The sequence below is a fragment of the Mirounga leonina genome, unplaced genomic scaffold (assembly GCF_011800145.1).
Source record: "Mirounga leonina isolate KUSES-001 unplaced genomic scaffold, KU_Mleo_1.0 Mir_98, whole genome shotgun sequence".
Lineage (NCBI taxonomy): Eukaryota > Metazoa > Chordata > Mammalia > Carnivora > Phocidae > Mirounga > Mirounga leonina.
The window spans coordinates 5971120-5986829 of record NW_023270921.1 but is presented as its reverse complement, the minus strand read 5'-3'; the positions used below and the strand labels follow the sequence as shown (position 1 = coordinate 5986829).

The following is a 15710-nucleotide window of genomic DNA, read 5'->3' as shown; positions in this document are numbered from 1 at the left end:
AGGGGGGCTGAAAGAGGAGATAGAGTAGGGAAGGAAGACAGACTGGGGTAGGGGGCGGAACGGAGTGGTACGGGGCCAGGTTGCCCTTGCTCCCTGAAGCCACATAGGCCACCTCCGTGGTCGCTGTCAGAGACAGGGAGAGAGCTGGCCATTAGCCTCTGTCCCCCTAGCTCTTCCAGTGACCTGAGGGCACGACCTCCCGACCTCCCGCCCTCCCGCGAGGTGCTCTGCTTTCTACGTGCTTCTCTTCACCAGTGGGGGCTGGGGATGGGGCCAGCCAAGCCAGAGCAAGAGTGGTCAGGTCAGCTCCCCGAGGAGCAGGACTTTCACCTCCTTTGTTCAGAACTTCAGACACCCATTCATACAGCCTCGGGGCACACTTGTCATTTGTTTTATGTGTTAATTTCTAAAGCCCCTTTAAGTGAGCTAGGGGTCTTGTGAGCCCTCTCCTCCTAGCCCCAGTCCTTTTTTTTTTTTTTTTTTAAAGATTTTATGTATTTATTTATTTGACAGAGAGACACAGCAAGAGAGGGAACACAAGCAGGGGGAGTGGGAGAGGGAGAAGCAGGCTTCCCAGGGAGCAGGGAGCCCGATGTGGGGCTCGATCCCAGGACCCTGGGATCATGACCTGAGCCACCCAGGCGCCCCCCCCCCCAGTCCTTTGTTCTACAGGCATTGCTGTCACCCAGGATGGGGCCAGGTGATGCTCAAACCAGGAACTCAACTCCAGTGGGGACTCAGAGAACAGCACTGGCACCAAAGTGCTAGGAACAAGGATGGTGGTGCGTGCTTCCAGGATTCAGACAGAGCAGTGTGAGGAGGGAAGGCTTCTGAGTCTCTTACTAGTAATAATTTCCCATCTCTGAGCATTCGCAGTGTGTCAGCTGCTGTGCTCACCTGCTCATCTCATTTCATCCTTAAACAGCCCTGGAGGTAGGGAATATTAGTAACTCTATTTTGCAGATGAAGAAACCGAGGCACAGAGAAGTTAGGCTCCCCATCCAAAATCACACAGCCCATAGATGGTGAAGTCCTTCTCCTCTCCCCTGGACAGTGAATGAGGTGGCCTCAGCAGTCACTAAGGGCTGTTGCAGTGCCTTCGCGAGTGGGCGCCATCTCCTGGGAAGGGCTAGAGGGTCTGGGCGGGGAGGTGGCCGTGCAGTCCTTCCCCCACTTTCCCCGCATCTGCCTCTCGCCTCTGGCGGTTTTCCGCTTTCCGTGCCCAGCCCGCTCCCACCAGCTGTGCAGCCCCCAAGCAAAGGCCTCTCTGCCTCTGAATTGCAACGTTGGCGGCAGGAGCGGGAAGCATATTGTGCGCAGAAACAAAACTGAGTGGTTTTTCCTTTTTCTGAAGGTGGTAATGGTGCAATTAGTGGCCAAGCCATTACCCCTCCTCCCTAGCTCGCCTCCCCTCCTTCCCCTTGGCCTCCCTCCCGTTTCTCTCCTGGGAAGAAGTGGCTGCATCCCGCATTGGAGAGCCAGCCCCATCATTCTGTCGCACCCCTGATGCCCAGGAAGAGGGGCAGAATTGTGGGAGAGGGAACCCAGATGTCTCCAGGGGCCCCTGGACCTAAGGTAGTGAGTCAGGGACCTGCTAGGGTTGGGGATTACCAACAAGCAGACAACGTGTCCAGCAAGTGAGGTGACCAGTAAGGCAATTGAAAGGTTCAGAGGGGTGGGTTAGCAACTCAGAGGGTTGGGATCCTGGATCCTTTTATCCCACCTGGGCTCCTCGTGGGCAAATACTGGCATGAGACCTCAGCCTGGTGGACTGTGAAATGAGCTTGAGTGGAGGAGGTGGGTGTGAAATTCTGAGTCCAAGCTAGAGTGATGGGGGTGGCCATGGTCCCGCTTTAGACCTTCCTTTTCCTCTTCCAGAAACTAAAAAGAGACCTCATGTTTACATACTTCCCAAAGGCTTCCACAGCCCTTAGCCCACTCCTTCTTCACAGCCTTCCTCTGCAGTGGCAGCTTTGTTCTGTTTTGCAGAAAGGGCGCTGGAGGCTCAGAGAGGGGCAGTGACTTTTCCAGAGTCACACAGCTCATGAACATCAGAGCTGGAGTTGAACTCAGATCCTTAAACTCCAGGCCTTTTCCTTCCGAACCGCCCCCCGGCCCCGCCCAGGGCTTGGGTGAGATCTTGGGGCCCCGGATCTGGCTGCTGCCCTGAAGAGTTGAACTTGGCAGGGAAAACGGGAATGAGGAAGAGGGAATGAGGATTCCAGGGCAGGCCCATGGCCACTCCCCGCCATGCCAGGCCATGCTTCCCTCCCCACTGCCGCCTCCGCCTCTTTCACCTTGACTTGAAGCATAAGCCGAAACTGGGACGTGAGCCCCAGGAGACCAGATCTCCATGGTCCCTCTGGGGGCACGGGATGGAGGAGAGGGGTGGGGGTGAACAGGCGGGCAGGGCCATTCTCTCCAGAATCCCGATGTCTCCAATGCACTTGTCCCTCAAGCTAGAGCGCCAGTGGGACGGACGAGGTGGCAGAGAATGAGGAAGACAGAGGCAGAGGCAGAAACGAAATACAGAGGGGAGCAGAGAGACAGTGACAGACTACAGTGATCCACTGGGAGAGAGATCCCAATGAATTAGCCATCGCTTCCTGTAAACCTTAGAACCCTGCTGTTGCCAGGGCAACGGGGCAATACCTGTCTCTCCAGAGGAGATGAAGTTGCCAGGGTAACTGCATCCTGTCTTTCCTGGGGACCATCCCAGAATGTGGCACCCACTGGCCGTTACCATGGCAACTGCCTTTTTGCCCCACTTAATCCCATCCTGTCTGCTACAAGGGACCCACAGTTGGAGGTGGGGGAGGTGGGAAGAGAGAAGATCACTTGTGGACTAAGTTTGTTCTTCTCCCCCTCCCCAGACCCCTCTGTCGGTCCATCACCTCGGGGGTGCCGTGTCCACCTGCCCCTGGGCCCACACAGGCCTGCAGTATTGTGTGTGGTTAGGTCCAGGGCGTCCCGGAGCCGGTTTCGCAGTGGAAGGCAGGCAGGTGTTGGGGGGGCAGTTACCCGGGCAACGGGAACAGGGCGTTTCGGAGGTGGTTGCCATGGGGACCTGGATGCTGACGAAGGCTCGCGAGGCTGTGAGCAGCCACAGTGCCCTGCTCAGAAGCCCCGGGCTCGTCAGTCAGGCTGGTTCTCGGTTCGCACTCGGCAGCACAGGGCCGCGAGTGGCCCCTAGTTCCGGGAGCAGAGTAGCAGAGCCCCAGGTCTGGTCCTCCAGCCCCACGCCTCGCCTGCCCGCCCAGAGCCAGGATGGCCACCATCACCTGCACCCGCTTCACGGAAGAGTACCAGCTCTTCGAGGAACTGGGAAAGTGAGTTGTACCTCAGAGAGTTCTGGAGGGTGCAGGGGGTCAGCGTCACGGGCAGGGGATGTGCACCTGTGTGCTTCCTGTGCACACACACGGGGAGGGAGTCTGCATGTTTGGGGGGATACTTGCCTGTGCCGAGTGCCCAGAGCTGGGTGTAGGCATGTTTATGTGTGCCCAGATGTGCCACAGCCAGCCGGGTGAGTGTGTGTAGGGGTGAAGGGTTGGTGGTGCATGCCAGTGTGCATGCACGCACGCATGCACACACGCCCGATTGCACATGACTGGGCACACACAGATTTTTAGAAACTCAGGGTTAAAAAGGGATCTTCCCAGGCAGCCGAGTCCAAAGCCAGAACCCCCCTGCTGACTTTCTCTTGAGGTGTTCATCTGGCCTCAACTTGGACACCTCTGATGGGAGAGAGTTCACCATCTCCCAGGTAGTCCCTCCTGACTTTAGGCACCACCGGCGACTGTGCAGAGTGGCCAACTTCTCCGTGAAAGCGCATCCCCTCCCTCCTCCCCTCCCTCCTCCCAGCTCCTCTTGGAGGGAGGGCGTCAGTAAGGCAGGGCTGAATAACTGAGGGACTGGTGGGGCTCCCTGGGTGTGGAGAGACAGGGAGGGGCGCTCAGGCAAGTTGGGGGGAACACTACCATTTCAGGGGCCAGTGCTATACCGGCTCTGGTCCCTTGGCAAAGTTGTCCGGCCCCAGAGCTCATTTTATGCCCCTGATGACTGGTGTGGGGAGAAGGGTGGGAGGATGGGGGAGAAGATAGCCCCTTAGCGTCGTGGAGTGTCAGGAAGCGCACTGGGCACCCCCAGCTAGGTCTGGGGAAGCTCCGGGGAGGACTCAGGGGAGGGGTACAGTTTGGAGACAGAGTTCGCCCCTCGGGCAAAGCGGCTCGCCTGCCCAGGGTGGCCATTTGCTAGGGCAGCAGGAGTGCAGGGGGGAAGGGCCCTGGCAGCAGGTACGTGCCCGTGTGAGGTCCGGATGTACACATCCAAAGGGGCATTTTGACGGGTGCTGTGTAAGGACTGACTCCGGGGTACGCCTGTGTGCTCTGAGAGAGTATGCAAGTGTTCACATGTGTGCACCAGGAGGAGGTGCTGGTGTGTGCCTCATGTGAAAGGCCTGCAAGCGTGGATGCGTGCAAGGGGCCCACGGGGTCCTATTGGCCGGTTTGCACGGGAGTGCAGGTGTGAATGTGCGTCACTGTGCATGCACACGTGTGGCAGGTCAGAGCTGTGTGCACATCAGCCAGAGCATGTGTGTGAGGTCTGGGTCTGTGCAAATATATGGCTGTGTAAGGGTTCACGTGTGGGACTTGGGCACGGTGGTATCCCTATGAGGTCCAGACACGCACATTTGCACGAGGATGGGGGGCCATGCACACGGGAAGGTTTATGTGCGTGCGTGTGAGGCCGGGGCCAAAGGCTCGGGTGGGAGTGTGGGTGTTGAAGGCATGTGTGAGCTCATGCTGGTGTTTGCATATGTGTGGGAGGTGGGCCTGTGGCCGTGGACAAGTAGGCTGCCTGCACACACACACACACTCACACTCACATACCAGGCTATCCTGACACTCACAGGTACACACCAGGTCCCCTGTACAGACACACACCCACGTGCAGGTGTGTGGTCACTCTTGTCTGCAGACTTCCTGCGTTTCTGAGTGTGTTTCTATGCTGGGGGCAGGGGTGGGCAGCAGGCAGGAGGCCGCTCCAGAGGACTGACCCTGTCTGCTAAAGTGTGATGGGCCCCTGCTCGGCGGGGGTCCTGTGCCCCCCTGGAACGCCAGGATTCCCCCATTAGCTAGGAGCTGCCCTTCAGGGGATGACCAAGGCTCGGTGCTGGGAGGGCTGCGTCACAGGATGCAGTGAAATGGAGTTGAGATGTGACTCAGGCGCTTCAAGTGAAAATAAAAGTGATGTTTTGCCCCAAGAGGAGATGGATATCATGAAGACTGGGAGCTGGGGGTGGGCTGGGGTGGGGTGGTGGTGACTTGGTGCAGAGAGCCTTTGCGAGCCTTCTCGACCCCACTGCCGGCCAGGACCGGGGCAGGGGCAGAATGCCAGGTGACAGGGAGCCCTGGTGTGGCCATGACAGGCAAACCGAGGGTGGTAGGCATGGCCAGTCCGTGTCGGATCGATTTCAGACCTCTTCCTTCTAGAACTATATGGACTCCTAACCTTTTTTAGGTCGCGTATTCCTCCAGGAATCTGATGAAAGTCCAAGTCTACATTCTCCAGAGAAATGCACAAATCTACGAAATGTTGCGGGCAATGTCAGGAGCTTGCAGGACCTTAGGAAGGCTGTGGATGGGCCTAGGGTGAAGGATGCTTGTACCGGAAGAGAACGAGGCTCCACGCCTCTGATGCAGGGGTTAAAAAGGCCAGGGTACATCGCGGGGCACCCGGGGCTCCTGCTCCGCGCGCTGGGTGCCCAGTGGGGCAGGTAGGGCGGCGCCCTGCACACGGCCCGGGCTCTGGAGCTGGCCACGCAACGCTTCCTTCCGTAGTCTGGAAATCAAGGCAGTTGCTGTGGGGATGCAATAAGATGGCACGCGTGAAGACACAGTGACAAGCCTGGCACACAGTGGGCCTTCAGCAGGGACTGCTGCTGGGATCATTGTTCTCCAAGGTGAGGCAGGCTGAAGCCGCCGCTAGGGACTGCCACATGTTTACCTTTTGTCTGGAGCTGGTCCAGCTTGGGGGAGGGGCCTGACCGGGCTCCTCTTCTTTGGGGAGAAGCCAGGAAGATGCCCACAGGGCCCAGTCTCCCGGCCGGCTGGGACACTGCAGTCACCACCCACCAGCTGAGCCCCCATTCCAGGAGCCCACTCCAGATCCCTGGCAGGGTGACTTGCCAAGGCCGCTGAGGCGGTCCTGCAAGGGGACATCGGAGCCTTTGGATGTCCTTCGGCAGGACCTCGACTGCCCGGCTGGAGAGGAGAGCGTGTGCCTCTCGAGGGCTTCCTGGCGTCCTACTCGGTGAGCCTGCCTGGTCACTGCTGGCCTTCTAGGAGGCCAAGGTAGGGCTGGCTACGGATGTAAGAGCAGTTGCTCCTCTCCCACCTGGTGGGCAACAGCTGGGCAGGGTGTGGGCCCGAGTCCCCAGGGCCCTGGGCAGGGGCTTCTGGGGCCCCTCGATGCTACTGGACAAAGGTCTCACTCTGCATGGGGTTCAGATAAGCCAGGATCTTGATTCCAGGTCCCCTAGAAGGTTGAGGTAGAACCCAGAGACTGGCTCACTCACTCCTCCCTGACCCCCACCCTCCTTCTTCCCAGGAGATGCGAGAAATAAAAGCCCAGACCTTAGGAGCACAGGCGCTTGTCAGGAGGTGGGCTGTAGTAATGTCAGCTTCGGGGTCAGAGTGGGTCTGGGCAGCTGAGCCCGAGCTCCTGGCAGAACCCACCTTCTCCAAAGACCAGATTAGAGGCGGAAGGGGTCAGGTTCCAGGAGGCAGGGAAGGAGGATGCCTCCTCCAGCCTTTGACATTCTCTGGGTTTTGGATCCCACTTCCAGGAGAGGGTAAGGAGGCAGAGAATTGCCCTGCAGCCTGTGCAATCACTGAGTGGTACAGAAGGAGATTTTACTTGAGAGAGGAGGAGGGAGGGAGGAAGCCCGGATAGAGTGCAGCCCGTCTTTCTCTAGAAACTGGGATCTGAAATCAACTCAAGGGCTGTGTTGGGCTGGGGGGAGGGGCTCTAGGGGCCAGCCAGGTGGGCAGAGGGACGGGTGAGAGCTGGCCCACTGCCCCCTCTTACCCCCATGGTGTGTATCAGGAACTGGGCCTGGGCCAGGGGACACGGGGCCCAGAGGCTGTTCCCCACACTGAGGTACCGGGGTCCTGGGTGCTGAGGTTTCCTCACGGGATACAAGCTCTAACATCCGCCAAGTGTGTTCAGCAATCCCAGCCTTCCCTGGCTCAGTGGTCAGGAGGCTCGGTGGGGCAATGTTGGGGAGAGAGAACACCTGGGCACCCACACACCGCCCGAAGATGGGGGCGTGCTTTCATTTTGCTCCTAATAGCCTCTCACATTCACAGAGCTTTGGGGCCAGTGAGACACCCCTCCATCCATTAGCTCTGAGGGAGGCAGAGGGCTTAGGCATCCACCTGACAGAGGAGCAGGCTGAGGCTTGAGAAGGTGGAAGGGCCAGCGTGCAGGCGTCCAGCACCCTGCATATGGGGGGGACAGTTTGTGAGAGAGACCCCGCTTGCTGCCGTGTCTGAGGAACGCTACTAGGGAAGAGGGGCCCCCGCCTTCTGGGTAAGAGAATTCTGAGCTAAGGCTTATTTTCCAATCATGACTCTGCTTCTGATTTACTGGGCCGCCCTGTGTGGATCCCTGGGCCTTTGTGAACCCCAACTTTACCATCTGTGAAAAGGGGATCAGAATAACTCTGCAGATGCTGAAATGCCCCATTAGAGGGGCTACCCTCTTTAGCTCCCCTCTATGAAAGGCACACTTGGGAAATTTCAGACTCCCAGAACATCAGAACTGGAAGGACCAATACACTGTCTATTTATAACCTAGATGGTGAAACCAACACCCAGAGAGAAATAGCCTCAGGCCATAGGGAAAGGCTGTGTTAAAGCCAAGGCAGGGGACCAGATCCTGGGCAGGGGCCAAAGGCCAAGGATGGGATGCTGGGGTGGAGGGAGGTCCTCAAGGCTGGGCGGAGGGTGGCAGGAACAGGGAAGGGGACAGACTTTCCTTCCTCCCCCTCCAAGGCACCGAGCGGCAGGCACGCACATGTTCTGGTGCATGCCGCAGCCCTCCGCCCCCACACAGCCGCCCCCACACAGGCTGAGACACACTGACACTCTGCCGAGCCTCCCTCCTGCCCGCCCGCCTCCCCGCACAAGCACGCAGTGGCACCGCTTCCAGCCGCCCTGCAGTCTGGGCGCCCGGCCCTCTCCGGGCCGTGAGGGCACAGCCTTGGAACGCAAAGCCTGCATCCTGTTGCACACGCGTGCGCACTCCTGCGCACACGCAGGCTCCAACAGAGCATCCAGCACAAAGGTACCTACCTCCCAGTGCAGGCAGAGCGAGATGATGCTGGCTGGGCTTCTGAGTGTCCCTCAGGGTGGGAACAGCATGGGACCTGCTCCCCAACCCTGCCCTTCCCCCTTTCTGCACAGTCGTCCCGTGCCACAGCCCACCCTCTCGTGCACGCATGCTGCCCGTGTTGCCTTCTCTACGGAGCTTCTCTGGGGCACAGTGGGAAGCCTGCACCCCAGGCCAGGCCGGCGCAGCCCCCAGAGCGGGTCCCCACTGGCTGAGGCCAGCCCAGGCCCTCCAGGTCCTTGCAGGGTTTGACTTCCCCCGAGACGCCTGTGCTGGAGAAGGTGGAGGGCCTTGGGGTCACATAAGAGGAGGAACATGTCTGTGCCTCTTGCATCCATGCAACAAGTATATCCTGAGCACACGGTCTGTTCCCAGCCCTGGGCTGGACCCAGGACGTACCACAGGCAAGACTTACGTAGTCTCTGCCCCTTAGGCCTCACAGCCTAGTGGGAAGTGGACGTGAGCTGAGAGGAAGGGTCGGACGCTTAACCGACTGAGCCACCCAGGCACCTCCAGAAGTTATTATTTAAATGCAACTGGATAAGGACTATGAGCACAAGCACGGAGCTATGAGATGTAGAGACCACGACTGGTTGGGATGAGGAAGGTATCAGGGAAGGCTCCCCCAAGTAGGGGTGACGCTGAGGAGCTGGAGGTTGAATCAGAGTTAATCAGAAGGAAGAGGATGGGAGAGTGTGCCTCAGAGTGGGAATAGCGAAGGCCAAGGCTCTGAGGTGTGTATTTTGATGGAGCATGTCAGCCCCAGGGAAGTTGGGGGTCCTACTCTTCTTAGTCCTGCCCAACCTGCCCCCAGCTTTTGGATGCTTAGGACCTAGAAGGACTTGTAAAAGCCTTTTCTAGATTATCTAGAAGAGGGAGCCAGGCAGGGTGGTGCTGTTCTGAAAGCCAAGTCAAGTGAGAGAAAGCTGAGGAGCTGGAGGACTTGAGCAGGAAGAAGGGACCCCTCGGAGTGGGGGTGGGGTGGTGTCCTCTCCGCTCAGCAGGGGTATCCTGAGCAGAGCCAAAGTGTAGAGGAACACGGAGGTGGATTCAGCTCAGCATAGGCAGGACTTCTGAATTATCAGAACCGCTCCTCTCCCACCACGCACCCCCCCCCCCCCGCCCCCGCCGCCAGATGGACACAGCCTTAGGAGGTAAGGAGCACTCTGGCCCCAGGCATGCGCACACTCACAGCCCTCCCTCACTTCTTGCCTCCATCTTCCTCCTGCCCTTGCTGGTGAGATGCCACAGGCACGAAGTGGGAGATGGTTTAGGGGCCAGAAGATCCTCAGGCTCACTCAGACTACTGGAGCGAGGAGTGCTCCTTTGTTTACGGATGGAGAACTCAGGCCCAGAGAGGGCCAGGGCCTTGGCCAAAGTCACACAAGCCAATGACACATAAGAGTTGGGCATTCCAGCCTCTTTCCAGTCTGGCGCTTGACCCTCTTACCCCTTGGAGCTTCTCTCTCTGAACCTCTGAAAGCCTTCAACGTGTGCACGTGGATGGAGCCTGGGGAGAAAGCAGACCCTCCGCATCCCCCCTGCTCTGTCTGCTCTGGTCCTGTCTCCAAGGTCTGTGAATATTTTTTGATTTCCCTTTTTGTAACCCATTCAAGAAAACCCATGCACAGCCAAAACAAGAAATATGTTGGGACTTCTGTTGATTCAGTGTTCGCTGCAGCAAACAGAATCTTCTGGTTCCCAGGCCTTCTGTGTCCCCGACGAGACTTCTGCTGGGTTGGCCTCGGGGCAGGCCTGTGCGGTGGGGAACAGCTCGAAGACACTGAGTCCCTGCCGCATCTTCTGGAGCCTGGCCGTGGGTGGCTTCAGCCTGGGATGGGAGGAGGGAGATGTATGGTTTCAGTAATAAGGTCCTAGAATTTTCTGGCTGTAAAATGCTGTAGTTTGTGGAGCTCTGGGCAGAGCTGCCACGGTGAACTGGGGAGAAGAGAGAGAAAACCAAACAAATGGGGTCTCCAGCCCCCACGGTCCCTATCTCCTCTGATCCATTTGCCATTTGAGGACCTGCATAGTTGTGTTTTGTTTGTTATTTTAAAAGGGCATCGCTGCGGGGCGCCTGGGTGGCTCAGATGGTTGAGCATCTGCCTTCGGCTCAGGTCATGGTCCTGAGGTCCTGGGATGGAGCCCCGCATCGGGCTCCTGGCTCGGCAGGGAGCCTGCTTTTCCCTCTCCCTTTCCCTCTGCCTCTCCCCCTGCTCGTGCTCTCTCTCTCAAATGAATAAATAAAAAAAATCTTTAAAAGGGCATCGCTGCTTGAAAAGAAATAAATAAGAAAGAGAGAGCAGGTTTAAAAATGACCCATAGTTGATATCACAGACAGGAAAACTGAGGCCCAAAAAGGTGAAGGGATTTGCCTAAAGCACTCGCAAGTTGGTGTTGTGGAAACAGGGTCTCCCTTTCATTTCTCAGCAAACCTGACCCCAGCTTTTTAACTCTTCTGGAAATCCAGGAGCCCTCAGAGAATCTCATATGACCCACAGGCACTTTTCCTAGGAAAACGCATACTCATGACAACCTACAGAATGTGTGTATTATTTCCCACAGATCCCTTTGCCCTAAAGCCCACAGACCCCGGGTGAGGGCCTCCTCTGACCTGAGAGGATGGGGTATTGGAGAGAGCAATGGACGATGAGTCAGGAGTCCTGGGTTCAAGGTCTTAGCCTCAGTTTCCCCATCTGTGAAATGGGGAAAGGTTGGACCTCAATGGGAAGTTATTACTGGGCATGGCAGCTCCTCAGGTAGCCACACGTGGCCCACACCCTGGCCCCTCGGGGGAGCTGCTCTGGTGGCCAGCCCCAGCTCTGTCCCTTCCCCCGGACATTCTGACTCCATCTGTTCTGGCTTCCACCCCTAGGCCTTGCTCTCTGCTGAGTGATCAGATCAGCTAATCTGGGCTGTGAGTTACTGACCACCAAGAGGTGCTAATCCTCTCACGGATAACAGGTTTGACTGCATTGGACCAGGAACTTTCTGGAATCACCCCAGCTCATCTCAGCGAGGCAGAATGCTTAGGTATCTCAATTGAGAGTGGGGAGACTTTCCCAGGGAGACCAGATTTTGATTATGAGCCCCGTGTCACGTAGCATCCAGGCAAGATGGTGAGTGGCTAGCAATTTGGGACTGGACTTCTGGAGAGAGAAGGGGCTGTAGAGACGCAGGTTTCAATCCTGCATGATGGTCAGTGGCTTTTACCATTTGCAGGGGTGGTGGGGTCACAGAATGCTTTGTGAAGCTGATGGAAACTATGCATCCTCTGCCCAGAATAATGCAAAGACACAAAAACATTTTATTGAAATTTTAGGTGCATTCATGACCACCCAGGGCCTCCCCAGGGCCTCCAAGCTAAGGCCCAGGTGGCGGGGATGGAGGGAAGTGGTAAGAGGGCAGTGGAGAGAGAACAAGGGGTAGTGATTTAGGGGGACAGGAGGCCGGGTGCCAGGGAGAGTGCAGCCACCTAGAAACAAAAGGGAGGATGGGCCTCAAAGCCTGGTGTCAGTGGGGCCAGAAGCCGCCTGGTGTGGGGCAGGCAGAGTGGATCAGGCCCGTTGGGGCTGCAGGGGCTGGGGGGCATTGGGTGGGAGGGCCTGGCACGGCTTCCTTCCAGGGAGCCCGGGGGTGGGCACCAGATTGTGGTGGGTTCATGGAGTGTGGGAGGTGGAAAGAGGAGGCAGCGGATGTCGGACATTTGTTCTGGAAGTTTGGCAGCAAAGAGGGAGGAAGGAAGTGGCCCAAGCTGTTGGGTCGAGAGAAAGGTTCTTGGTTTTTAATTTTAAAAATTCGGGGGAGCAGGATGGTTATTTATTTTTCCAGAATAAGGGAGACTTATATGTGTTTGAGGAAGCAACCAGTGAAGAGAAGACCCTAATAATGGTCAGGACACCTGACAATCAGACCCTTAAGGAGTCCAGAGTTGGGGGGTTTTGGTTACTGTGCTGTCTCCAGAAGGTCCCCATAAACAGTCTTCTGCCTGCTGAGACCCAGGGGCCTGCCTTGGGCTCTGGGCAGCTCAGAGTAAAGATGGGGAGGTTTACTTTAGAAGAAATGGGCAGGAAGCCGTCTTGGCTGGTAGGAACCTCTTCCCATCCCCGTGTAGGAGAGACTTCTCACAAATGGCCCAGGAAGAAGTGTGGCTGGGGGTCCTCATCCCCATCTTTCAAATGTGACCCCACCACCCCTGCAAGAGGATAAGCAAGCTGGTAGCCAAGCTGGGTGAGGACCCAGCTCTTTCAACTCCCCATCGAATGCTCCCAGGCTCACCTGGCTTCCATGTCAGCATTTTGGGCTGTTTCAGACCAGAGAGAGTGCTGAGCCCCCTGCGGGCTGACAGCCAACAACTCCCAGGACAGAGAGCCTGCCAGGCAGCCAGAAAGCAATTTCCCAGTGTGAATCTTGCTTTTCACGGCCCATTAGCACGTTCCCTACATTCTCAGCCATGCTGGACCCACTCTTCCTGCGCCCTCTCCATCTGTGTGTTGGAGAGCAGGGCGGGGCCTCCCTGCCTGCTTGTGCCCACACACATAGGGGCAGGGTGCTCTGCCCTGGGGAGCAGCCCCTTCCCCTCCTCACCAAGGCCCCCACAACCTCCTCTCTTGGCTTTCCTCTTCCCCGAGCTTGGCAAACAAGGTCCATTTTGTTTCCGATGATGCTGGCTGTTCTCATCATCACTTTGTAGATAATGATGCCTATAAAAGGCGTTGTTTCCTGAGCATTTACTAGACACCAGGGACTGTGCTAAACCCATTGCATACCTTATTATATCTCATTGAATCCTCGAAACAACTGCACAGGGCGGGTCCTATTCTGATCTACATTTTACAGGAGAGGAAACAGGCTTGCAGAGGTTAAGTAGCTTGCTAGTAAGTGGCTGCACCACGATTTGAACTCTGGTTGGCTTGGCTCAGGAGTGCTTATCCCCATAGACTTCACTCTCCAGTGTGGTGGTCACTAGGCACATACGGCTGCTCAAATGAAATAAAATTAAAAGTTGAGTTCTTCAGTCCTACTAGCCGCATTTCAAGTGCTCCATAACCATGTGAGGCTAGTGGCTGCCACATTGGACAACACAGAATATTTCCACCATCACAGGATATTCTGGTATAAAATATTACAGCTGGAAAGGGCTCTGTACTATTCAGCCTCATTCCCATCCAAACCCCCATGTTGCAGATGAAAGACAGTGAAGCCCGTGTTGGGGCAGACCCCTGCCCAAGACCTCCCAGCAGGGCTGAGAGCTGAGATTCTGTCCCTCCAGTGTCTGTCTGTCTCACACACATGCTTCCCTGCCCACATTCCGTGCTTGCTGACGTGGAGACATATTTCATACCCAGGGTGATGTATGTGGGCCTTGTCACACCCCGAGCCTCATGGAAGCTCATGCACAGGGCACTGACTGGGCTGCCTGCCCACAGCTGTGGGCACACATGCCCCCTTGACCCCTTAACATCCAGGAACACCTTCGCAGACCCTCTCAGGACCCGTGCATGGACACTCACACTGGGTTCTCACACGCAGGCCTCACCCCTTCCTCTCAGGACACCCAGTCACTTCCTTCCACCCTGAGCTGCCCGCGTTGGCCTCCTCCCCTCTCTGCCCCGCGCTGTTTCCAAGCTCCTGCCCCTCCACCTGCTGCCCACCTTCTCGGCTCAGGGCCATGGGAGGACTGGGCTGGCTCTTTTGTTGTTTGCCAAGGCTGCTGGGTTGCAGCCACTGGCTCATGCAGGACGGGAATGCAGAAATAGGCCTTTTTAAAGCAAAAGATACAAAAAAGAGGAGTCTCATTTCTGCTGCAGATTCTCCTCTGCCCCTCGTCCCCCTGACCCCCAGCCCTGTGGCGAGCAGGGTGGATGGGAACCCGAGGCTGCATAGGTAGGGGTGAAGTGCCAAATTCAATACCACAGTTGAGGATAAGTCATGATCAGACCACAGAGCTTTGTGAGCCCAGAGCCCCCGCTCTGGAGGGTCACACTTTCCTGCCTTTGGTGGAGTCAGAAGAGCAAGTGCAGGTGACCTGGATCCTCTTCACAGACCCACTAGGAATATGCTTATTCACTCGAGGCCTCAGTTTCTCCACCTGTTAAATGGAGATCATAATTCCAACCCCACAGTGCTGCTGTGGTCAAGAAGGAGCTTAGCAGTGCACATGCATTTAAAAGGAGGATACCTTCCGGGTGCGTGAGAGGCTGGTACCCTCTGGATCAGTAGCTCTGAACTGGTTTTGATAAACTCCTCCCTCTGAGCAGCTGCTAAAAGCTATGCATCCTTGCCCCAGAAAAAAATGCACATACCTACTTTCAGAGGCACAGGATGTCCTTCAGTGGGTACATGGCCCCTGCGGCTGCCCTCCCCATGTTAGAACCTAGTTAGGACCCCCAGTTAGGGGCACCTGGGTGGCTCAGTCGGTTAAGCGGCTGCCTTCTGCTTGGGTCATGATCTCGGGGTCCTGGGATCGAACCCAAATCGGGCTCCCCACTCAGCGGGGAGTCTGCTTCTCCCTTTCCTTCTGTGCTCTCTCTCGCACTCTCTCTCAAGTAAATAAATAAAATCTTTTTTGAAAAAAAAAAAAAAAAAAAAAGGACCCCTAGTTAGAAGCTGGGATTTACACAAAAGCTTGGCACTGTGTTCCGAGAAGGAAATTTAGCAAATGTACCTTCTCTTGTTTTATAGATGTGGCTCTTAGGTCCTCAGCTCCTAGGGCAGAGCCCAGGTTCACGGGGCTGCCAAGCTGCCCTGCAGAGAGTTGCATGTGACTGCCCCGTCAGGGCTGACGTCAGGGCATCTAGCAGGACTCCCCCAGAGGGCGGGCAGGACACAATCCCCTGGACCGCTGTTAAATGAAAATACAGATCCCTTGTGCCCCCGCCCAGAGGTTCTGGTTTGGTTAAATCTGGATAACCAGACTTTTAAAAAGTCTGGTTTTAGGGGCGCCTGGGTGGCTCAGTTGGTTAAGCGACTGCCTTCGGCTCAGGTCATGATCCTGGAGTCCCGGGATCGAGTCCCGCATCGGGCTCCCTGCTCGGCAGGGAGTCTGCTTCTCCCTCTGACCCTCCTCCCTCTCATGCTCTCTGTCTCTCATTCTCTCTGTCTCAAATAAATAAATAAAATCTTAAAAAAAAAAAAATTAAAATTAAAATAAAAAGTCTGGTTTTGGTATATGTATTTTTAAAATATCCCCAGGGGATTCCAAAGCAGCCCGTTTGATAACCATCGGTCTAAGATCTTTCTTGGAATGGAATTTTTTACTTAGTTTTTTACTTAGAATTTGTTCCTTTAGCGGAGAAATTATATCCATCCCTTCT

The 15710-nt window shown here is 56.3% G+C and overlaps 1 protein-coding gene across 1 annotated transcript in view; it reads left to right on the top strand.

Moving 5' to 3' along the window:
- Positions 1–3232: 3232 nt before the first annotated feature.
- Positions 3233–15710, top strand: part of LOC118006598 (calcium/calmodulin-dependent protein kinase type II subunit alpha) — a 59071-nt gene continuing 46593 nt past the window's right edge. Inside the window, exon 1 of the mRNA XM_034999310.1 lies at positions 3233–3329. Coding sequence (XP_034855201.1) covers positions 3268–3329 — 62 coding nt within the window. The 5' untranslated portion in view covers positions 3233–3267. The remainder of the gene's footprint in view (positions 3330–15710) is intronic.